Source organism: Trichinella spiralis (assembly GCF_000181795.1).
Source record: "Trichinella spiralis strain ISS 195 chromosome Unknown Scfld4, whole genome shotgun sequence".
Taxonomy (NCBI): domain Eukaryota; kingdom Metazoa; phylum Nematoda; class Enoplea; order Trichinellida; family Trichinellidae; genus Trichinella; species Trichinella spiralis.
Window position 1 is genome coordinate 9,955,718 of NW_003526943.1, and position 24,339 is coordinate 9,980,056.

Genomic DNA, 24,339 nt, shown 5'->3' on the forward strand with positions numbered 1-24,339 from the left:
TTTCCCCCTCCCCGTGTTAATGGTTAGAAAGTGAAAATAATTTGCCAAAGCCAACCAATCAGATTCCGGTTAGCGTAAAATTTGCCATATATAAGGGAATAAAAGTTTGGATAAATTTTATAAAATAAAAAAATGGAAAAGGTCCATTTCCTGTTCTTATTTTGAAGCATGTTGTGCAATTTGCATGGACGTAAATTGATGCATTCTGTGATGGAGGGGGAGGGGGGTTGGGTAATTTCAAATTGTATTGTTTGTATTGAAAATATATGCATATATATTGTTCACAGCAAACTGGTTGATGTTGGTCTTTTTCAACCCTGCCCTTTTATTAGCCTGCTTATGCTCAGCGCGTTTGCCATGACCTCTGCTGACCAATACTGATCGTCTGTCTGGTGTGAAAAAGCTCGCATTGAAAATGGACAAAATTTGTGGAAAAGAAATTGCCCAGTGCAACGTCCTTGGGATTAGCTACTCTTCGTCACTTTTGATCAATAAAACTGCGTGCAAAGCGATGAATCAACGTTAATGGCACCTCTTAAAGCGATTACGACCTGCTGTGTGTTGGTGTTATTTGCCAAAGAACGACCCCAGTTCTAGTCTGGACGATATTCGCTAATGAGAAGGATGTTTACCTTTGTTGGCATTGGATTGGAGCGTTTTTCAAGTCTCATTAAGCGGCATGTCGATTTGACAAATAAATCTCGTCAGTATTGGTGACGTGAACACTTTTCTTCCAAGCATACGAATAGCCACTCCCTCGAATTAAGCACTGAAACCCTGAAGTAACAACACATGTCGGAAAAATTTTTTCTCATCCTCTGCTTTGAATATTTTTCTCAAATGCTTCTTCTTCTTTTTCTCTTCTTTGGAAAAGTCAATTGACGGATCTAATTCCAAGCAATCCAAGAAATAATGAACAATTTTTGTCTGTTTTTTTAATAAAACTGATTCAAAAAAGAAAAAAAAGCAATTTCTCTATCCCGCTTCAAATTCCATTCATATTTTGCAATATAGAATAAAATATGAAAAGATGAAGTGGACAAAATTGAAAAAAAATCAATTCTAATACCTGAAAAATATAGTTGAGGCTCAACTGAATATTATGAAACATTTTAATTGCAGATGTTTGTCATTTTAAGCTCTTTTCAGCTTAGCTTCACAGTTAGCCGACGCTTGAATGAACAAGAACACTGTTTTCCTTGCTAGCGGATGAAATGATAATTGATAATACTAACCTTAATGAGAACCAAACAAAAATTAACATATCTGCTAATCCACAACAACGTTAGCATAACAACAGCACAACAAGCCCATGATTAGCTAAAAGAAACAGAACTAAAGCTTTCAACGTTGAAAGTTTGATTTTTTTCCTACGTCTGCTTTGTGCTCAACTTATCATAAACTTTTTGACGTATAAAGCATTTTTGTTTCTCAACAACAAATAAACAACAGCAACAACGTTACGTTGCAAGATGCAATTTTTGCACAACCAAGCAACGGTGAATTTTTTCTTTTGAAACATTTTTGCCAAAATTAAAATTTTAATTTTCAACAAATACAATGAAAAAAAATCTTAAAAACGACGTTCAATTGAAATTATCATCTTTTCATTTATTCTCATTCTACTCGTCAAACATTAACATTACAATAATAATAAATGTAATTGAAAATGTTAATTTTTTAAAAACTTTTTCAGATTCAAATAATGAATCATGAAAATGTCTGTTTAAATTTTTTAAAATAAATTCTATTCAAATAAATTTTATTTGCATACAAATGAGTAAATAAAAATTGCAATTGATCTGGCCATTATTTGCTATTTAGAACAATTTATTTTTTGCACGAATGAGAAGAGAAGAGATTTTTAGTGTGCAAATAAAAATTGCTACATTTTACCTCCACAATTTAATTGTTTTCAATTAATTATACGACTGCAACTGCGGCGATTATTGTCTCTGTTGCAGTTTATATTGCGATTGTTTGTACAGTTGGTTGTATTTATTATTATCTTATGAAATAAGTTCAGCTTTCATATTAATCATCATTTTCATCATATCTTGGGGAAAAAATTATTTGAAATTTATACAAATTGAATAGAATATTCATGAATATATAACAAGTGAAATTATAAATTGGCAATCTCATGAGATTAACGCTACTCTATATTGCAGAGTTACAAAATTGTGTTCGAATCGATCGAAATTATAACTGAATCAGTTACATTGTTATTCAAACTTTCGTATTGTTGTTGAAAATGATTGCACGCAGATGAAAGCAACATTATAAAATTTTGCATTTAATTAAAACAGCATCAAATTTACTCTCCATATTTTCTGTGACAAGCGCTCATCATAAAAGAAATTCATAAATTATGAATTGCAATAAAAATTAATATTTATAAAAGCATCAGTTCCAAATAGCAACCAAGCAAATAATAACTAATTTGACTATACATATTTTGTTTGCATATAAATAAGAATAAGTAATAAAAAGTTTTATTTTCATTTTAATGTGTCTTAAACTATTTTGTAAAAAAACATGTTAATAGCGTTTTGAAAAGTTGTGCTCATGAAAAAGTTCAAACTGCTATTTGATAAAATGATTATTTTTGACAATTTTTTGAGAAAGAAAATTGAAAATTATTGCACATTTCTTTTGAATTAAACTTCATTACCAAGGCTTTTGCTGCTTTATTCTTTTAACAAAATTTTAACTTTCAGGCACTTAACAAACCAATCATTGCTATATTTTAAGCATTCAAACGAGATATTACGCTTTAAAAATATTTTTTTTTGCCTTTTGGCTATTAAATTCTTTTAAATATTAATTCAAACCTTCTTTCAATTTCAAAAAAGAATTTAGCTAAAAATTTTAAAATGGGTCGAAAATTAGCAATTCTTGACTTTTCCAATGGAAATACTAGCGTAGGTCTGTTTGGTTCCAGTATTGAACAGTTCAACCGAATTTATATCACGTAAATTATACTGTTTGGGAATTTTCAGCATCACATCTTCACCGTTATATCTTCTTGTAATATCATGTCTGAAATGAATTATATTTGGAAAAGAAATTAAGAAAAAATTTTAAAAAAATGAAGCTTACAGGCCTGACGTTTGCTCCGAGTCGATAAAAATTAAATCAATCTTTTCTTGGTCATGCAAATATGCGCAAAAGCTGATATCTTAAAAATTGAAAATGTTTTTATTTTCCTCAAATATGCATTTAATTTTTCAACTTAATTCATTGTTAAATGTACAAAATTTAATTTAAAATATTTAAAACAAACAAAGATTAAAACTCAAATTAATTAGATTGCATTGAAGTAGAAAGTTAAAAATTGCCCTACAGTAATATTGTGAAAAATAAATGAAACTGATGTTTCATGCAAATTTGCCTTTCTTTACCAGAATGCACATCAAGAAAGAACCTCAAAATGGCAATGATTTTGACACACGGACCAGCAAATGTATATATAATTGGGCAAATTGAAAGCTTTATAATCAAAGAGGCAGGCAGATCAGGTCGCATGTACAACTGGTGCCAGTGCTCATTGGCAATGCAAAACAATTTCCGGCATATTGTAATTGCTAATAAATTGATCATAATAATATTAACTGAAAGCAGGCTTCCCATTCTTCCAACCTTTATTGTATTTCATCTTTTAATTTATTATCAGTCTTTCAACAATACGGCATGGATTCGGTGATTGATATATTCGAGGAAAGAAATTATTGCCGTGACAAGAAAATCGAATCTCATCGGTAGAAACAGTTCATTGCCATTAAGTTTGTTAAAAATAAATAAATTTTTGTGGATGAAAAATTTTCAGCTTTTTCATATTTTACTTTTGAATGTTAAAAATTGGTCAATTAAGGAAAGATTATTATTGATATTTTTGCATCTTACTTGACTTCATTGTTGGCGTGTAAGTGAAATCTGGAATTAACAATGTGCTGCAGTCGAGAATCATCAGCGATCCTGAATGCAAGCGGATATCTGGTACATAAAATGGAGGCAAATCATCGACATTTTCTGAATCTTCTTGGAAAAGATCCACTTCAACTATTACATCCTTAATGAACACAATCAAAATTTAAATTAATTTTCAAATTTTTTTTTCATTTTTACCTTTTTGCAGTGGTCATAAATGAAAAAGTACTGACTTCCACGTGGCAACAGCGATATTGTCAACATGGCATTTTTCATTGGTTTAAGATAATAATTTCTGAAACGAGTTCAAATTTTCATGACATAATAACCATAAATGCCACTTTAGAAATCTACTCATCGAGCTCATTGATTGTTTCTTTCGATAGAGATGGTAATTTTTGAGCAGTTTTTGCAGAAGAAGTGGATAAGATGTTTTGCAGCCAGTCTTTGTTAATTTGGTCAGTTTGGTCGAGCTATTGAATATGATCATGAAGAAATTAAAGATCAAAGAAAAAATAAGCACATTCATTAAATACATTGGGTTCAGATTTTCTCAGAATAGCTTCATTCGTGTTTTTAAAACGTTTCTCAGATATAATTTTAGTTCGTCCATCAAAATTCAATTTATGATGATGATTTGTTTTTCCATTTCTACCAAAATGTTCAATTTTTGGAATTTCATCACGCAACCTTGCAATATGTTTGTCACTAGCTAAAGCATCGTTATTATTTATTAAAATGGAAAATTTTATTTTATCGACAAAATTACTTCCAAGTTTTCGTTTCATTTCAACAACGTCATTGTTATCAACATTGCCAAAAATGGCGATATTGTTCCATTTTGGTTCATATTTCCAAGATTCAGTTTCATGATTTAACTACAAAAATGTAATTTTTTTTCTGAAAATATTTATTAAATATTTAAATAAAAAGTACCGTCTTATCAACAATTGTACTTTTTTCTTGTGGTTCAGCGTCGATCAACTTTTTTCTGTGGTGATCTAATTCAAAGAAATCTATAATATATTACCGTATTATTATCATTATTATTCAAAATAGGCAATATTTGAATGCACCTTTGATCATAGGTTCGTTCGCGATGACGTGAGGCGACTCTTCAAAAGTTAATTCCAATGCATGCACATCTGTTTAAAGTGTTATTTAAATTTCTACTTTGAAAAGGATAACTATTACGTGGATTCAATTTTGCAATTTGAGGAATGATGTGTCTTCGAGATCGCCGACCAGCAGTTGCAATTAAATTATAAGGTAGAATTTCTTTTTTGCCATTTTGATTATTGTGTACCATGAATGTAGAACCTGAAAGGAAAAAACATTTTTGCATTAAAATTATTTCAAAAAAGCATAAAAATAAAAATATGAAGCTTACATTTCAAGTCTCCATTGAAGCTAAAGTCAGTTATTGTAATAATGTTATTACCCACTGACAGATATATGTTACCTTTTAGGTCATAATTTTTAGATAAAATAGAGTCAACAAATTTACCATAATCATGCGCTAAAGTTTGAGTTATAAAAATTATCCAACAAAGAACATTAACTATAGAAAGCGACAGCATTTTATTTAAACATGAAATTGATATGCAATTTCCAGTTGAAATCATAAAAGAGGTTATTTGGCTTGGATTTTACCGATTTAAAATTTTCTTCTCAGGGTAACGTTTGTTGAAAGTGGAGTTTTGTGTCTCGCTAGAAATTATATACTTTCTCAAGTATGTCTTTAATAACTTACCAATATCACATTCATTAGGTCAAAAGGACAATCAAAAAGCCACATTTAAAGTTGAAAATTAAAATTTATTTAAAATACACTGATACTCTCATTCATTGTATATTATCTATTGTAACAAGCAAAAAATTTTTATTTAGAAAATGCTAAAAAAATGCTGAATGCTAAAAGCGTTGTTTCCAAAATTACATTCAAATATGCAATATGTTTAAATTCAAATTTTAAAAATTTCAAATTAAAGTATCCTTTGTAATTGTTCATTCATATAACTTTTATCAAATAAAGTGTCTGAAAATGCATTACTATTGTTTTTACATTGGGTTTAAATTTTCAAAAGCAAATTTTATTTATTCAATTTTAGCATCACTATATAAATTATGGTTTATTCTTGATTTTGTATTTATAAGCAACATTTCTAAAATTATATATATATAAGTACATTATTATATGGAAATATGGAAAAAGGAAAATTTCTAAAGCAATCATTGATTCAAAAGAAAGGTCTTCTTGCCAAAATCAAATTTAAATATGGCAAAAATACTGTGGAACGCCATTAATGCGATAAAGTAATAAGTAGATTGAACAACAAAAGTGGTAAAATTTAAATTTTAAATTTTCATCGTAAACATTTTTTAATTTAACCTGAAAAAAATTTTTAATACGGCATATGTTTGTATTAAACTGTTTCACTCGAATTATTTATTAAAATATGATTGTGCTGAATAAATAATTTTTGTAGTTAACGTATTATTCTTTTTTTAAAACAGCTTTTGAAAATTGAACTTTTTAGATTTGTTGATTAAAGCTATTTGAACTGAGGTTGAGGAAATAATAATGAGTGACATAAATTTCAATAAATAGAGCGTGGTTACCTGGCAAAGCTTCAAACAGTTTGAGTTACACAAGTTCAACGACATTTATGCAATTTTTGACGAGATCTACTTCATTTATATTATTCACATACAGCTGCATACCTGCTGTATGCTTTTTTGTCGCTTGCAATGTCTCAACGACGAATATTTTGGAAATTTGCTTTATTTCTGTGTATTATTTCAAGTAAAAAAGTGAAACGATTTCTCAGCATTATTTACTGCTAAGCATTGTTTTATTTTATTAGGTGTTTCACTGAGGAAAATTTGTGCAGGTAGCACACCAAATTATGGAAGATTTGCAGGTCTACTAAATGAAGAAGCATCAAAGGAGAAACCACGGTACAATTGTCAAGGGTTCGTTTGGATACCAAATGAACATCAAATTGTGATTAGCGATTTCAACTTCATTCCACCACAGAGGAAGGAAAGTACGTTGCAGATTTAATTTGACTTGCTCAATGTTAAAATAAAGTATAACTAATGAGAGCAATAATATAAATAATTCCTTTCGTCAAAGTAAAATTTATTAAAAATTGAAGCAACAATTACAACAACATTAATGCATTTTCTGACCATTTTAAAATTTAAACCAGCTTGTATAATATGCCTATAAATGTATACCTAACATCGCCTATTTATTCATATTATAATTAAGTTCAGCTTTTAATATAACTCTTGTTGCTGTATGCCATAATTGAGTAATGCAATTTTAATCTTGAATCACAAGTAAAACAACAAGCGAACATGTAAAACATAAATTATGCAGTTATTATGAATTTCATACAAAATTTCTTGTGTGAAATTTACGGCTTTTTAACTTATGAAATCATTTACAATTTCAGTTTTTCTTCATTTTCATTCATTCATATTATGAGTGTTATTTACTTAAATTTAATTTTATAGAATAAAAATACTTTAAACAAACAGAAAAACATTGAAGAACAATTATATTTAATCTTATTGTTGATGGTTTTGTTTCAGTTTATAAACCGTACAGCAAAATGATAAAATGAAAGCAAAGTATGCAAGTGAATTAATAATACACATTACTGCAGAGACAAAATAATGCATAAAATAATTCAAGATAAGTAAAATTGCAAAAAATTTTTAAAATTAAGCTTTCAATAAAATGAAATATAAATCTTCTTGAATTTTAAAAATTGTTTCTATACTCCAGCTGTTTGCAATATAAAATTTATGTTCTTATAGTTTTCATTAAAAATTTGTAGCTTTAAGTTTTTTTAGGGAAAAGTTTTAAAATTTGAAAAGTTGAATGATTGTAAACATAGACAGCTTTGTAGAAAATTAAAATTTCATTATTCATATGATAAATTTTAGATAATATTACATTTTGGATTGGACCGTCCAAGAATACTGGCAGAGTCAATGATTCGGAGCCCTCAAACAATGGAATTTATTTAAAACCTGTACATTTAAAAAAACGGGCTTTACATTCAACAAAATCAATTGTAATTTTTATATTTTGAACTTCCATTTCTACAAGTGTTATATATTACTTACAAATGCCTACTATTAGGTTCAGTATGCCAAGAAACCGAAAAGTCCCAGCGAAACAGTCTTACAAGAAATTTTGGCACTTTCAAAGGTTCCAAAAGATAAAGTTAGCACAGCTGAATACACAGCGTTTACTCCATCATATGAAAGTATATTTTTGTATTTTCTATTTTAACGCGTTTTATAATTTTGGGAAAGGCTATATAGCATTAAATATCAGATGTAAAATTATGTTCAAAAATTAGTCATTTTTGTATTTGTTATAATTACTTTTAAAAAGATTTACATTCTGTAAATACAAATTATATTCTGCTGTTTGAAGAATTAATGCTATTCGTTGTTTTCCAAATATTCTGATTTATATTGTGAACGCAGTTTTCATTTGTATTATATTACTGAATGGTATAATATATATATATACTCAACTCTAATAAACTGTAAACAATATTTCAGATAACATTGAACAAACTGATACGGAAGAAGATAATGAACCGATTGAAATAGTGAAAATGGAAAAAGGAACGTTGAAAACTTTAAAAATTACCAATCCACCACCAGTGCATTCGAGCATAGTTGAAGCTTCAGTACAAGTGAAAGAATTGTCTAAGAGAAAAAAGAGAGATTTTGATGTAAATGATATTTGGAAAGCGGTTTTCAAACTCGTTGACAAAGGGGAACAGTATCAAATGATGAGACAGATGAAAAGCAGAAATAATCATAACAAGAATAAAGAAGATGTTGCTCAGACTGATGTAGAATCTCTGCCTTTGTATAAGAAAAAAGAACTGCTATTATTGAATCTTCCAGCTGAGAAGACGATATGGGATTTTTCATGGTTTTCGGTTTATGATCACAATTCAGAGGTAGATATTTGCAGCAAACTGCATTTATTATAAATTGCATCAATTTATTTTTCAGAAATCAATAGCTACTGTATATTTTCCGAAAGGTCCGAGCTGGTTGGTACCTAAATCAAAAACTTTACCAGGCTTTAGGGAATACTATCAAAAATATTCTGTCACATCTTCAAATATAGAAATCCTCGACGAAAAAACATTGTTATTTCATAATTTTTCTTGTCAAGAATGTCCTCCGGGAACTTGGATCATGGCCGGTGACGCAATGCTTCCTAATTTAGCTGGGGAAATTTTGCCTACTGTCAATGAAAAGTAACTTTACAATAATACTTCATCATTCATTTATCATAGTAATTGAACAATGCAATGATTTTAGTGGAACATATGCTTGTGATTATTTGCCGGATAAGTTGAAAAATGTCACAATTAAAGTAAAATTGCCAGGCTTGTGGGAAGTATCTGATTTGACTTGGATTTCGGTGTTCAACGTCCCACACAAATTCAGCCTCAGCGAAGTTTATGTGTCGCATCAAGACAATGTGCCTCCTGTATTCAATGATGATCCAGTAAGTAACTGTTTTCCTTTTTAATTTCCATACTGATTTTTGCTTTCATTATATTACAATCATTATCGCTAATTAATTATTTACTACCTATCCATCTACTTAAAATTATTTACAATATAAATCTAATATAGCGTCAAAGAATACGTGTAACTGAAAATACTGTTGCATTACAAAAAATAAAATGGTTCAAATATAAATTTCAGATTTTGAAAATGATAAATAATAATAATGTAATCAAGTTTACAAAATAAAATGGGAATGTAGGATACTGTAATACTTTAAAATTCCTTTCGAACTAAATTGTCCATGATTATAACTAAACATTTAAAATAATTTCGAAACTTTAATAATCTAATAATGATTTTCTTAAATTGATTTTTGATAATTTTAAGATTAATTTTTTATTGTTGTGAAAAGATATATGATTTTGCTTTACATTTTAAGACATTTTCAACACGTTTTCTGAAATTATTATAAAATTTTAATTTGAAGAGAATTTGCAAAATTAGCAAATTAGCAAAAATACTAATATTAAATTTGTTTTTTACCTCATTTTATGTGTTAATTGGAATAATATTGTAAAAAATAGAATTAAGTTGACATTTTTAATTTGCAAAAATTAATATACACTGATATCCATTTTTGATGAAAATAAATAATTGTTGACGCTGTCAAATGTTGTTTTCATTATCATTTGAAAAATTGTATTTATTGGAAGAAAACAGCATGGCTTGATTGTGATAAATTTATTAATATTGGTAAAATGACTGATAAAATCTCCCTCCCACTACCAAAGATTGCTTTCCCAAGAGCTGTTTATTCGTCATGCATGTCCAGCATAAGGTCATCGATAAAGCGATATAGCTTCCATTCGATTTGATTTCATCCTTCTTGATCAATTTCTTTTGAATTGTTCTGAATCAAAGAAATTGGATTACACGCAGCGGTTAATATTTTCAAACACCTCCATAGTCAGCTTAGTCACAGCTTGTGAATAGGAATATTATATCAAATTTTCCGTTTTCTTTTCCAAGGAAAATAGTGCTAAACGTTTGTTTTAAAAACTTATTAAATAAGTCACGCATAACCAACTGAATTGAATAAATATTTATCATTGATAAAAGATATTCGATAATAATTTTTCAAATTTCTTTTGCAAAATTATCTTTTCTAACATCTCCCCCTTTTTAACCATGGAAGAAGTATATAAAAATTGCATCATTTGCAAATGTAGCAATTTAAACATTTGCCGTAATAATAAAATACAGTTCTCATAAGTCTTGCATGAAAGCCTACAGTTTAGCAAATTTAATTTTGTATGAGAATTAAAAAATGGTTTTCAAATAAAATGATAAAACTATATTATTTTTGAAAGTAATTTGTACAAAAATGAAAAATTAGTTATTGTTTGAAGTGAAAGAAACGAACATTAGAAGCAGCTGATCTCTTCAGATAATTGGCCGTAAAATTCCATAACAAATGGCAGTACTTATTGCAAAGTTGACTTCGTTCAAAATAATTGTTTAGTGATTATTATTTTTGGTTATAGAAATCTAATTTCAGTTCCATTGATGACCAGTAATATAGGTGAAGGCTTTCTGAAAGAAATAATCAAACGCATGTTTGAAAGTTATTACTGAAAACTGATTATTAATTTTTGCATTTCAAAAATTATTCTCTATTACATTATTCAATACATTTAATTTATTGGTAATACTTTGTTGAAGAAATTAAATTTATAGAATTGAGCAGTTGAAATCATGCAAAGTCATTGAAAGCGACATTATTTTTAAAGTATTTAAATATAACAAATTTGTAACTTATATTTTACTCTGCGTTTTCTATGCCATGTCTGCTGTGATTTATCATAAGTAAAAATAGCTATTGCGTTTTTCATGAAATTATTAATTAAAGTATTATTACAAGTGCAATTTTTCACAGTTTATAGTTTATTATAATTTAAATGAAAGTTTATTTTTATCGTAATTTTTGCAGTTCACTGTCGAATTTTGCAGCCTTTTATTTTGCCTTTTATTGCAAAATTTGCTTTCTGCAGCACGTAATAAGTAATAACAAAAGCGATTCAGCGAAAAAACGAGATTTTGAAGAATGCAATAGAAATAATATAAAACACGTTTGCTCATAATCTGCATTGCAGCAATTCATGTGAATTTGGGTAACTGCTGTAGAAGTAGACAGTTGAAAATATAGGGAGGACAAGGTTTGCTGACATTGTATACTGGCTCGTTCTTTCCCACTTTTCAACAACAGCTGACATTTACACTTTTGTTTTGTCTGGTACTTTCCACCGTTGGAACGGTCAAATTCTTCTGCACTATCGACTGAGGCCAGTGTATACTTGTCCACGGAGATGCTAAATTGAGCAACATGTTCGACAAATCTCGTTTCAGCAACATCTGGGTGATGCTTGTTGTAAATGAACTGTTTCTGTTACCGTTTTGCAGATGTGATGAATTTTATTTTAAAGAATGATTGGAAAAGCATCGATGATGAAGATGAATGAGCGTCAAATTACATGCGCAAATTTACTAGTAATACATGCAATTTAATAAGAAAATCTGATGAATAAATAACAGCATTTTACAATGCAAATATTTTGCAAAACAAAGAATATTTTGTTTGCTGCTTATTGTTATTAGATAGCATACTGAACAATGATTGCAAGCGAATTTTAAAAAGACAATGAAATATTCATATATGCCTTACGTTTTTTTATTTGATGTTCATAAATATTTTATTAAAAAAGCATTTTTAACAGAATTGAGAACTTAAGTTATAAATATTTTGTTATGCAAGAAATTAAACAATAAAACTGAATTGGTAAAAATGTAATAAATTCAATTTTTCGTGAATATATTTTTACAATCATATCATTCTTGGAAAATATTTTGTGTAAAAATTCCATGTAATAAATTAATGCTTACAAAATTTGTACAAAAATGCGAAATGTACTTATATTTACATAAAATTAGCGAGTAATTTTTAATGCACATCTTACAAGCAAAAGTGAAAAGTTCGAAAAGAAATTTTAGTAAAAATTATACTTTGATAGTTTGAAAACTTATGAAGCTTTCAGTTATGCTTTCAAAGTGAACATGAGAATTTTCCATTTTCATTTCAAATCTATTTAATTATACTGCAAGCAATAAATTGTTCGCGTGCTAATCTGCCATTCCATTGCAGAAAGCATTCTTTCCAAAGCACGCCATTGTAGTATGTAATATTTGCAATGTAAACAAACAAATTGATTTTCATTCAACTCGAAGCAGGTGATCAAATTGTGCAAATTGAAGAGCAAAACATTAATTGATAATTTAATCGTTGGATCATTGACAGCAATAGAATAAAATTTAAGCAGAATGTATGTTTTTTTTAATTCAAAAAACTTTTTTCAGGTTCCATATTGCCTGTTGCAGCCGAGCTAACTGATGTCGCTTGTTTGCAATTTTCGATGGCAATGCACTGCAATTTGATTTCCTGCTTTATTCTTGCTACTTTGACGGTTCATGCCACACCCTTTGTTAGTTTGATTGTGATGTAATATGGAATAAATTTGTTAACTTTTTCTTTGGCAGTATTTTTTTTGTTGTTGTTGCAAATTGTAGTGCATGTAACTGACTGAATACAGTATACAAAAGGTTTATTATAATGACAAATTTCAATAAAAGTGCAATCACCTTGACAAAAAAAGCGACTGGAAGTTCACAAATATGATTATCAGGGGTTCATTATTGTAATTTTTTTATATTTTTTTTGGTACTTTCCCTTTGGTTAACTTGGATCGATTAGCAGTTCGATCGTGCTTTTCGGCAAGCAAAGCGTTGCTTTGAAAAATCAGTGTATCCAATTGGGACGCTTTTCTATGCGGACTGCGTTTATGCCGCATCGTTAGTTCCCAATTGGTGGAAGCTTGCAGGACCACGCTTGAACACATCGATTGCTGTCCTTGGAATCGCACCACTGCGCTTCACCACCACGTCGACAATTATTTCAGCCGTCACCGTTTCTCTTCTTTATAGCTTATTCCCGCAGAGTCGGTTGATCCAGCCAGTCCATTTCACTGCAACAACTCTTCGTTCATCAAACCATCTTACTTACTTTCTGCTTCATCGCATATTCTGCAACTAACATTTGGTAAATTTAGTTTTTTTTTTCTTGGGATATAAAATTATTATCCATCATCTTTCATACATATATATATATTGCTTATTTTTTTTATTATTTATGAAACAATTTTTTTCATAAATTCATTTAGCTAATTGAATACAACTTCTTACGCTGATTAGAGAACTTTAATGAAAATAAAGTCGTGCAAATTATACCCAACTGCATTTTATTGATTTAATTTACTTAAAACGCTCAGCCGTTAAAGAATAATTTTCTTTTGTTGTAAAATTATTTTCTAATTTCATACAAATTCAAATTCTATCTTCCATTTCATCACTTTTTTCTGAAAACCATTTCCAACCACAATATGTTTGCTAACTTTTTTATACTGTAATTTTTATTAACCATTTTGTGCATATGTAAAATTTTTAATATATCGATTCCATTTTTACAATGAATCAATTTCCTATGCTGATGATTATTTTCTATTTCTTTCCTGATAAAAATAACTTTACAACAAAATAGTCACAGCTTTGTATAGTTTGTGGCATTCATTGCACCGTCGTATTATAAATTATGATTATGCTATTTGTGCAATTTTTTCTCATAAAAATCAACAAATACGAAACAACTCATTATTGCTATGATAAAGCATATTCATACGGTAAACAGTAATTTTTTTTAATACTGCTGGAAATGAGAAATTAAATATATAAATCAGCATAAATTACAAGTAAACAATCAATTAACTGTGGAAATTTATTGCTCAAGGCATTGCTTTAGTTTTTCATCTCTTTTTCTTCCAAGGTAATTTGTTGCTACGTCATTTGGACAAATTATTTTTGCAAGGTCAAAGGGAAACGCACTTAAAAAGTTATAATTAAAAACTAAATTACAAACGCTTGTGTGTGTGTGTTTCGTAAATGAATTAATTCTCAGGTTAGAAATAAAAGTTCACCTAGTAACAGTGCTATACTATGTAATATTGCCTTGTAATACCTAAGCAGAAATATATAACAATAATAAATTATCCTCGTATTTTTATGCAAAATTTTAATCATTTCAATCTTCACTCTTTTTATATATAAGCAAATTTATATTACAGCTTATTATAATTTAAGTGCATCAGAGACAGTTCTCTTCCCATAGCATTTTTTGTTTGTCGTGTGTTTATAAAATATGTCATACGTGATGTACTGCTGAATGGCTAATTTAACAATATGCATTGTTAATGGAATCGCTACTTGAAAGCAGTTTACTTTTTCAGAATTTATTCGAACATTATTGATAAATCGGTTCCATTTTAGTTGCACAAATAATGGATAAAATTGGAATAAAAATATTATCAGCATACTCATATTGTATTATGCAAACTGTCTGTTTGATTGTTCCAAGCAATGAATAAATGAAAATTTGCAGTTTATCAATGCTGATTAATGTTTTCATGCTAATCTGAAAGGTAGTAAATAATAAAATTTCCCTTTTATTTAAATTAGTGACGACTGAAAATCCAAATAGCTAAATCATTTATACAAATGTAAATTATCTGCGTTTGGGTCAAGTGTCAATAGCTATAACTGCAATAAGCTGAAATAACAGACGAAGATCTCCTCCCATTGGCAGTCGGCTTCTAATTTGGATAAAACGACAAATCACACAATCATGACACAAACAGCCAATGAGGAATATTGTATTTTTGCAGAAATCATAATTACGATAAATTTTGAATTTCTACTTTTCAGGCTGTTAATTACGTAATTACATGTTCAACATTTCACTACTTAAATTGCTATTATTAAGCTAATAATTAATTATATTTTTTAATACAGTAAGCTTACATTTTATTTAGACAATTTAAAATGGCAGCAATAATGAGTAGCAAAAGAAATAAACTGAAAATTGAAAATTAAAATGCTTTTTTGTAAATGCAAACAAAACAGTAAATTTCACGATAACATAATCTTGAATATAAAATCATGGAATGCTAAAGGAGCGTTATATTAAATTTACCTGTCATTTCTTAACCTTACTCTAATATTCAATATAACTTGACACTTTTAGAAAATGCATGTAAAATATTTTCACATTTTCACCTGAAAATGAGAAATTCCTTCCATTTTTATTTTGCTTAATTTCTTATATTGCATTCATATATATACATGTATAAATAAATATGCATTCTATTGATTTATTTTAAAAAAACATAGAATTAAAGTCATTAAATCGATAAAACCAGCATTGTAACTTGCGTACTTGAGGTTGCGTACAACTTTAAATCATTTACGAGACCATTATTTAAAAAGAAAATTGCTATTTTTAATTTTTCTTCCATCGATTTTTTCTTTAACAATTATCTCCTTTGTAAGAAATTGGAAAAATAAAAAATTCAGTAGTTTTACTTTTTAAATTTTAATCTGAAAATAATATAAAACTACAGCTTGCATGTCAATTAAATGTATCAGCAGTGAATGTGTAATAAGCAGATGCATTAAAATAACTGAAAAATATTTGATGCTAAAATGTAGAAACATTTTAAAAAACAGATAAAAATATTTTAATTTAAAATTTAGCTATATTAAAAGTTCTCGCAGAAATCAAAGTGCTGTCGAGCCTGTTATCTGCATGCGTTAGCGTTTTGTATGGAAGCGAAATCTTATTATTAAAAATGCATGCAACATCGCTCAGCTGATGTGTATGTTGCAGCTGCTTTTTAGGTAAAATTAAATGTTACCAAAATTTTCGATAAAATCTCGAAAAGTTTGGCAGAAAATTAGAATTCTTTAAGGCGACTCACATATGTGATATTGAAATTTTTGAAGCACTTTAATTTTACCAATAAGCTTCCAAATACACATCACAACATAATGCATACAAAGAAGATGATTTGCAATTTGTTGAAAATGCAAAAATTATCTACTTGGGTGGTATCTCAGCGGGATAATTAGTCCCAGGTATGTTTCAATGCTTTTAGCAAACTTTTGCAAACTAACTGGTGAGCTGGTATGGAAACATCATTACTTGATGTAGCATTATTTTACCTTTCCTATATCAACAACTTCTAAATTCTGCTAGTTTGGTTAGCGGCATTCTTTTCCATCACATTCTTAATTATTAGTCGATTCATCTTATACTGATCATTGCATGTTTATTGATTTTTTTGTCCTTTGGGCTTACTGGAATAGCGGAAAGCTTTGGCTATTAATCGCCACCGCTATGAATGTGTTGTATCAATTTTGACGAGGAATTGTCATTGCTTTCATTCCTAGTATTATCTGTCTGTCAAAGATGCTTAACAATTTAAATTATTTCTTTTGTAAACAAAGATTATGCAACTGCTTGATTACTGCCAAATTGCAGTGTATGAAAAAACATTACATTTAATGCATTTTGCATATTATGAAAGTATAAAACATTAAAACAATCGTTTTATTTAATAGAATGATTCTTATTTAATTATATTTAAATAACAGTGAATTTTCCGTTAAACTATATTCAATTGTTGCTTCAAATTACGTTTATTTAACAATAATGACAATTTTTTGACAATATCTTACAAATCAATGTGGTTAATTTCAATTTACACCTGCACATCATTTTTAAGAAATGCTTTCAGTTATGCATTGAAAATAAAAAAATAATTTATTCTTTAAAAAAAGCAGATTAAAATTGCAAAATTTAGTTCTATAAAAACTTTTTTAAAGTTACTTCTAAATGGAATAAAAAATCATTGCCTCTAATGTGATAGCCATGGGCAAACGCAAAGTAATTGTCTCAAATGATTTGTCAACAAAATAATGAAATTATTTCGTTAGCTTTTATCAGTCCTGTTTAATCTTTCGCATAAAATTACAGCAAACAATTTTTACGGTAATTAATATCAATTGAATTTGAAAAAATGCACTCCTGCATAAGTACTAATAGCATACAAATTTAAATTTGCTTATTTGTGTAAAATAATTTCATGTTGTGTAATAATGAATAATAATGTAATAAGAATATGAATTTCAGATAAAATCAATTATCATTTTTACGAGTTTTTTTAGAAAAACTGTTTCAAATATTTCAAAAAATGAAATATTCTCCAACAGTCAAGCATAAATTGCAACCTGGCTTTGGACTTAATTCATGATATTTAATTATTAAAATGAGCTGGTGCTATCCAGATGGCTTAATCGAATAAATGGGGCATGTGTACGGTTGAATTCAGTGTTCTTTTTTTTTCAAATACACATTATCTGGAGGGAGGAGGGGGAGTAGAATGACAAATGAGAAAAAGAAAGAAAAGTGAACGTCGTGCTAATCGAACTAGCTTAACCGGTCTAAGCATCAGTTTTGCTAATTATAATATCAGGATGGGTCATGCGGTTGTGAAGCGGCGTCTCAAAAGTTTGATGACGACATTTTGGCGCCTGGTCGCGGCAAGGTTGACTGACCTGACAAGACCGTGCCGTAAAAGTATACTGTGTGTACATGCAAGCAGGGTCAGATTCTATCGTTGGACTATCTTGCATGCTGATTCCGCTTCTCCAGTACAACATCTCAGCTGCGACCCAACCTCCCCCTCTCCCCCCCCCCTCTCACCACTACTACTCGACAATAATTTCAATAAAACACTTCTTTTAAATATTTCCAGTTTTTGCAAACAACACGACAAAACTAGCAAAAGTGAACATTTCAATTTCTCTTTTCTCTTTTTAGCTTGTTTATTGCTTGACAAGCGAAAAACCAGACCCGGCCGACATTATATCCATCTTCCAATCCAACCAATCTGTTGCACTACAGATTTTCCATTCACACCACTTGGCATTTTTCTTGTCATCATCCACTTGCGAATGTTGCTGCATCCACTACTCGCTCAACTGCTCATCATTTTAGCATCATTTTGCAATGGTAAGCTATATTTGCATATTCCATATTTTAGCGCATTTTTCTCCCTTGAAAATTATCATCTCGATTCAAATAAACCATTTTAAAATTATTCTACATACAATTATTGTCATTGAATACCAAATGACAGAATCAAAATTGCATCAGTAATTCTGTGACGATATTGTGATGTTGCATTTTATTTCATGAGCATATATCTTAATAATGCAAATTTTACTTCAAAATTATTATTTTTTTTGCATCATGTACCAAGTGTCTGAAATATACTTTAAAAATTTACTATTAATGCTATTATTGTTCAATATTTTTAATTCACAAAATATTTTCCACAAAAGCATCTATATGAATTTGCATTGTATTAAATCATCAATGAAAAATCAATTCTTTTCTTAATTAATCAAAAAGCTTCATATTTATTGATTTCACTGATTTTTTGATTTAAAATATTGTTCTGTTCATTGTTTAAAATTTATACTTTTAAATATTAGCAGTTAATTCATATTTAATAATATGAATACTTTGAAATCAATACGCGTTTTATTGCTATTCTCGTTCATACTTATTATTGCTCTTGTGTGAAGCACTCTAATTTGGTTTCATTTGAACATGAATGTGGACAACTGACGTAACTGTGGAGAAAAAATTTTAAATAACTGTTTATTTCAAAAATTACTTTTTAAACACGCTTTACAAACACGCATTGCATGCTGAATAATCCAACTAGAAATATTCATTTCAAGAAAAGTATTTTGTATAAATACCCCGTTATTATGAAAAAAGTACAACTTTTTTATAAGCGTAATTTTAATATTGACTGTTCTTTTTTTTTAATTTCAGTGCTTCAAAGTTATTACAATTTACAAGATTTAGTTATCACTTGATTATTTTATGTTTTGCTTATACTTGCAATGATTTGATATAGCTTATTTGCGTTAGTTACATTTTAGAGAAAAAAACTCTTTTGCTATTTTGAATTTTTAACTAACGAATTCTGAAAATAGTATGAAAATAACTTTAGTGTTAACAGCTTTGCCTGAACCTGAACCATGGTTTGGAGATTTTTTGGGTACTTTACCAGATCCTCAGAAGATTGGTATTTTTGGCAAAGTTTATGCGGTAAATAGCACGTGCGTTCAAGTACTGAATTTTACCTACAATGGCCAAGCGCCAGGTAACATTTTAAATTTTTGATTTAGAATAATATTTTGATAAAATAGCCTTTTTTATTATTCAGATTTATTTTTTTGGATGGACACAGAAACAATACCTTCTGCCAGAGGTGTAAAATTAAGTACTTTTGAATCAGGGTAAAGTGCTTTCAATTATCATTATCGTTTCTTTTACTCTAATAAATGTTGCTTTAGTGATAGCATGCTAACGCCATATTATAACAAGCATGTCGTATTGATATTGCCACCAAACGTTGCATTATCTGATTACAAAACCTTTGGCCTTTGGTGTCAATCATGCACGGTGCTAATTTTCAACTCTTATCTCAGTTCATCCGATTAATAATAATTTTATTTATATTTAAGCAAGATTTTGGTCATATACGCATACCAGACGGCTTTACGCCACCAAATCCACAATTTTTGACCCATGGACTAAAGGCAACTACTAAGGGTGTACGATATAATGTCGGTTCAGGACCTATTTTAATTCTCGACAGACGAACCGTGAAAATTTACGGCCTTACATTTCAAGGAAACAGGGCACCAGGTATTTTGATCAGAAATCAAATATCAGTTTCTATTTTATCGGTAGAAGCTAAATTTCTGATTTCCTGTTTGCATCGATACACTAAAACATCGATTAACCGCAACCTTGAGTTGTAATAGGTCAGCGTAGGCTAGCAACGATTTTATCTGCACTCAGATAGAATAAACTTTTCAAATTAAGTCTTCCAATTTGATAAAATTAATTGCACGAATGTAGAATTGTAGCAAAATTTCCATTTTATCCATAATGAACTTACAAATATATATAGCAATATAATTATGAATCACAGAATATTAAGCTGCACATAATTATGAAGTTTGCTGTAATTGCTTTCACGTTTATAAACGCTGGCTGGAATCAATTTTTTATTTGTTTAAACATCAGATATGCTAATACTTTTCAATTCAAAGCATGCTTAATAAATCTATAATAAAAATCACAGAAAAATATTCTTGTACATTAATATGCACTATTTTTCATGCAAGCATTTCCTCTAACATATTTGATGTAGTTATTTTCTTTATGCATATTTGTTATTGTACTAAAAATTCTTTATTTTCATATTTATCTTGTTAGAAATATTGTTTGTGAAATTTGTTATTTATTTCCATTTTATGACAAAGCATTCAAACAATAATAATAAGTTTAGACTTTAAAGATTAAACAGTATCAATTTTCTGTATTTAATATTTCTGTTCTACCTTGACCTAACATTGCGCATTGTTCAGTTTTACTGCGCATCATTTGAAATGATACAATATTCTCTCATTGATAGCAAATTGGGTCATTTATCTTATCATATAGCTTATTTGAAAATGATTAAACTGGTTAGAAAATGTGGTCAAGGATAAAATTCATACATTTTAATTTTAATTATATTTAAATATTATATCAAAAAGAAAATAACTGAAAAAGCAGTTTTTAGCAAGTTTTAATATATCTACAGAACTTTGAATGCACATATTGCTACTTTGATCAAATTATGATAATGACCAAGTTAAATAATGATTTTGCATGACATTTTGCAGCATCTGTCTCATCAGTCGTAATATTAAACATTATTTTAAACAAAATTTATAATATTAATGCACATAAATCATAATAAAACGTAAAATAAGTTTGACTGTAAAAAGCTTATTGTTCGGTGCTTGTAAAAAGCTTGTTGGTAAAATTATTTACTTCTTATTTTAGATAGTTTTTTCTTCGTTGGAAAAGGCTCGGAGCCTCGAAGGAACGATGGCATTAAAGTGCCGATAAGAGGAAAAGATTCACCTACAGAGTAGAATGACTTCATTGCACTCCACAATTCGTTTATTACTGTAGCTATCTAATTTCAGCATTTCTAATTTAAAAGAGCTTTATAATGGAGAAAAAGACATCATTCTTGAATTACCTGAGGATCATGATATCTACAATATCGATTGGATAAGCATTTACTGCCTTCGTTTTGCTGTCAATTTTGCTTTTGTCAAAATTCAAGCAATTTCTGATCGAATACCTCCATATGTTCCTGTTCCTGTTCAAGTACTTTGATGCATAATTAGCTGAAGCATTTTTTGCATAATTTCAAATTTTAGCTTTCAAAGATTCCTGAATTCAAACGAGAGCCTTGGACTACAGTCACACTTCTTGGTAAACCACCAAGAAACAATTTCACATTCCAGCTTGGCCCACCAGGAGGCCTAAGGGCATATGAATCTTGGGCTAAAGCAAAACCAGGAGAATTTGTCTGGTATGTGAATGGTTATATGGCACCAGAGCTGTGGGTTCAACGTGGAGTCACTTATAAAATTAGGTAAAATAGTTTTATCAAAATTAAATAATTAATGTTTTGATATAATTTGATTTTACAGAGTGGAAGGTGGAGATGATTCAGTCCTTGAACGGTTCTTCAATCCACTGTATATATCTGATGATCCTTATGGAGGTTATTCTAAACTAACAGATGATGACAGACAGGTATACATATTCACCTTTAAATAACCATTTAGCAAGGCATTACATGTCAGTTAGATAAATGTGATTGACTATTATAAAAGCCTGAGAATATTATTTTTCAATAAATGATTTACAGAGATATGAAGCATTTCGCTTACTGAATAATTAATAAATGAAATTGTATATTGTTTTAGCAAATCACAGTCTATGCTGGCTTAAACAAGCAGAATCTTCCATTAGATGGAAGTGATACTACAGAAGAAAAGTCATGTGCGTATTTTAAACATATTTTGTTCATTTAACATTTTTTGAACGCTTTTTCATAACAGATAGTTAATAAAATTGCGTCATAATGATTTAATTCGCTTTTCTCAGTTTCTGCTTTTTTCGCTTTAGCTTTTAAGTTATATTGCATTACATTATATTTTATACTCGATACATGAATAAATTACATTATGAAGTACATCAAACTCAAGAAGGCTTACTACATGTATTGCATTTCATTTTAGATGGACGATTGTGTCGTTTTATAAATCGTCATCCTGAAATAATTCCTGACCGACTAGATTCATTCTTGGAATACAGAAAAAATTTGGTGCTAAGATGCTTAAAAAATTCACCCGGAATATTTTACTGGACGCCTGATGATCGCACTCCAGATGTAGTATATTATCAAGTATGATGAAACAAAAATACAAGGAAGCTAAAGGGTTAAAATAATTATTTCAAAAGCACTTTAAGAATGGCTTATAATTGAAAATAATGTTATATTAATCATCATGATTAAAACTAAATAATTAAATAAGTATAATAATTATAAATAGTTATAACAGTAGTTTTATTAAAACTTAGCACAATTGAAAATTTTTGTAAAAATGCATTTAAATCTAATATATAAACATTTAGAGCTACACTAATTTCAACATGGGTTGGAAGATAATTGTTACAGATGAGATTCCCAGTGATGTTCCGTTCACAGAACATGAATCGTACAGCTATGAATTGTTAGACAGTGAAGATGAGCAGCTCTACAGCCAGCACAGAGATCCTTTGCTTCAGGGGAATGCCGGAATTCGCCCAAGTGAACAATATTCAATTTTATCTGTAATATTGAGCAGTCTTGTTATGATCATCGGATGCAAATTGCTTCTGCTATAATCAACAATTTTCTTCTATTTTTGAAAAAAGGGTCTTAATTGTATATTTTTTTTGTATGATTATGTGCTATTTTTTTAATATAAACAAAGTTTCTGTCTGTTTTCCAATTTTTTGAAATTTTTGTTTTACTGCCATTTCAAAGGCCAACTGTTCTGTTCTGCGCTAAGAATAGCAGCTGGGTTTTATCAATTCCCAAAAAACGCCGAACAAGTTTTATTGGTCACTGTTCATTATATTATTGCACTTATACAGTAAAATAATACAATTACATTATATTAAAACAAACATTCAAAAATGCATGCCTTGCATATGCAAAAAATGGCTTTCTATTTAAAATTTCAACTGAAATTCTTTACAGCTGAATTATAATACTTAATTTATAACAATTGAATAAATTAAATTTCTTGAATTGCTGATGCTGATTAGTGTATTATGCAGCATTACGCTACACAGAAATATTTTGCTTGTCATAAACTTTTGCAAGCGCTTTTATAAATCTTGCCTCTGCCATGCATTCCATGGGAATAGTTTCTAAATTTGAAATAGAATAAACAAATGCAGAAAGTAATTCCAGCAAAATGTTATCCATATATTTAATAGTTTTTATTTAACGCAAGAAATCTACGGTTATATGGAATTCTTAATAATTCTTAATATTCATCACAATAAAATACCATTAATTCTTTTATTTCCTTGAAGTTCATCTACTTTATTATGCAATGTAAATTAAATAAATGCAATAGATCAACTAATAAACAACATGCTACAAAGGTTGATAGCAAACAGTTTAAAAAGTAGGAACGTATTTATGAGTTTTTTATCATCTGCACATTAAAATATATCCAAATTATTTAAAATAACTTATTTTTGCTTTACATATTGCATCTTTTAATACACGTGGAGTGGAATTTTTAGAAAACAAGCTTCACAATAATGCATGGCGCAAAAATGATTAATTAACTTTCATTTAGTGTCAGAATTCATTAGTAAAAAATTTGCAAAAATTTTATCGTTAATCT

General features: G+C 28.9%; 5 protein-coding genes across 5 annotated transcripts; 3 read left to right on the plus strand and 2 right to left on the minus strand.

The window, feature by feature from the left end:
• Positions 1–2,501: 2,501 nt before the first annotated feature.
• Tsp_06239 (GTP-binding ADP-ribosylation factor) lies at positions 2,502–5,510 on the minus strand. Its single transcript, XM_003378225.1, has 13 exons — positions 5,438–5,510; positions 5,125–5,250; positions 5,007–5,075; positions 4,867–4,946; positions 4,700–4,808; positions 4,467–4,642; positions 4,285–4,403; positions 4,129–4,225; positions 3,907–4,072; positions 3,405–3,587; positions 3,103–3,181; positions 2,921–3,042; positions 2,502–2,515 (listed from the first exon to the last, which is right to left on the minus strand). Exons 1-13 carry the CDS (start codon positions 5,508–5,510, stop codon positions 2,502–2,504), a joined length of 1,413 nt encoding a protein of 470 aa, XP_003378273.1.
• Positions 5,511–6,681: 1,171 nt separating this feature from the next.
• Tsp_06238 (GTP-binding ADP-ribosylation factor) lies at positions 6,682–11,560 on the plus strand. Its single transcript, XM_003378226.1, has 11 exons — positions 6,682–6,736; positions 6,798–6,980; positions 7,891–8,021; positions 8,090–8,216; positions 8,521–8,930; positions 8,986–9,236; positions 9,301–9,490; positions 10,209–10,333; positions 11,040–11,111; positions 11,233–11,284; positions 11,486–11,560. The coding sequence occupies exons 1-11, from the start codon at positions 6,682–6,684 to the stop codon at positions 11,558–11,560; spliced, it is 1,671 nt and encodes a 556-aa protein (XP_003378274.1).
• A 419-nt stretch (positions 11,561–11,979) lies between these two features.
• Tsp_06237 (conserved hypothetical protein) lies at positions 11,980–13,639 on the plus strand. The gene is made up of 3 exons (XM_003378227.1): positions 11,980–12,016; positions 12,907–13,031; positions 13,304–13,639. The coding sequence occupies exons 1-3, from the start codon at positions 11,980–11,982 to the stop codon at positions 13,637–13,639; spliced, it is 498 nt and encodes a 165-aa protein (XP_003378275.1).
• Positions 13,640–14,899: 1,260 nt separating this feature from the next.
• On the minus strand, positions 14,900–15,735 carry Tsp_06236 (conserved hypothetical protein). Its single transcript, XM_003378228.1, has 2 exons — positions 15,712–15,735; positions 14,900–15,070 (listed from the first exon to the last, which is right to left on the minus strand). The coding sequence occupies exons 1-2, from the start codon at positions 15,733–15,735 to the stop codon at positions 14,900–14,902; spliced, it is 195 nt and encodes a 64-aa protein (XP_003378276.1).
• Positions 15,736–17,883: 2,148 nt separating this feature from the next.
• Tsp_06235 (putative DOMON domain-containing protein) lies at positions 17,884–23,320 on the plus strand. The gene is made up of 13 exons (XM_003378229.1): positions 17,884–18,250; positions 18,317–18,508; positions 19,524–19,676; positions 19,740–19,812; positions 19,870–19,978; positions 20,041–20,224; positions 21,416–21,503; positions 21,562–21,748; positions 21,802–22,019; positions 22,078–22,183; positions 22,357–22,408; positions 22,672–22,838; positions 23,069–23,320. Exons 1-13 carry the CDS (start codon positions 17,884–17,886, stop codon positions 23,318–23,320), a joined length of 2,148 nt encoding a protein of 715 aa, XP_003378277.1.
• Positions 23,321–24,339: the final 1,019 nt, after the last annotated feature.

Coding starts and splice junctions, on each gene's coding strand:
- Tsp_06239 (XM_003378225.1), bottom strand. CDS start 5,510: ATGCTGTCGCTTTCTATAGTTAATGTTCTTTGTTGGATAATTTTTATA. Junction 3,588..3,906: donor CACGCCAACAATGAAGTCAA/GTAAGATGCAAA, acceptor TCAATTTATTAG/CAATTACAATATGCCGGAAA. Junction 3,182..3,404: donor CTTTCTTGATGTGCATTCTG/GTAAAGAAAGGC, acceptor TCAATTTTTAAG/ATATCAGCTTTTGCGCATAT.
- Tsp_06238 (XM_003378226.1), top strand. CDS start 6,682: ATGTCTCAACGACGAATATTTTGGAAATTTGCTTTATTTCTGTGTATT. Junction 8,022..8,089: donor TACATTCAACAAAATCAATT/GTAATTTTTATA, acceptor GCCTACTATTAG/GTTCAGTATGCCAAGAAACC. Junction 11,112..11,232: donor AAAGAAATAATCAAACGCAT/GTTTGAAAGTTA, acceptor TTAAATTTATAG/AATTGAGCAGTTGAAATCAT.
- Tsp_06237 (XM_003378227.1), top strand. CDS start 11,980: ATGATTGGAAAAGCATCGATGATGAAGATGAATGAGC. Junction 12,017..12,906: donor GATGATGAAGATGAATGAGC/GTCAAATTACAT, acceptor AACTTTTTTCAG/GTTCCATATTGCCTGTTGCA. Junction 13,032..13,303: donor CGGTTCATGCCACACCCTTT/GTTAGTTTGATT, acceptor ATCGATTAGCAG/TTCGATCGTGCTTTTCGGCA.
- Tsp_06236 (XM_003378228.1), bottom strand. CDS start 15,735: ATGGAAGGAATTTCTCATTTTCAG. Junction 15,071..15,711: donor AAGGAATTTCTCATTTTCAG/GTGAAAATGTGA, acceptor ACTACCTTTCAG/ATTAGCATGAAAACATTAAT.
- Tsp_06235 (XM_003378229.1), top strand. CDS start 17,884: ATGAGAAAAAGAAAGAAAAGTGAACGTCGTGCTAATCGAACTAGCTTA. Junction 18,251..18,316: donor ACTTCTTTTAAATATTTCCA/GTTTTTGCAAAC, acceptor TTCTCTTTTTAG/CTTGTTTATTGCTTGACAAG. Junction 18,509..19,523: donor TTTAGCATCATTTTGCAATG/GTAAGCTATATT, acceptor AAATAACTTTAG/TGTTAACAGCTTTGCCTGAA.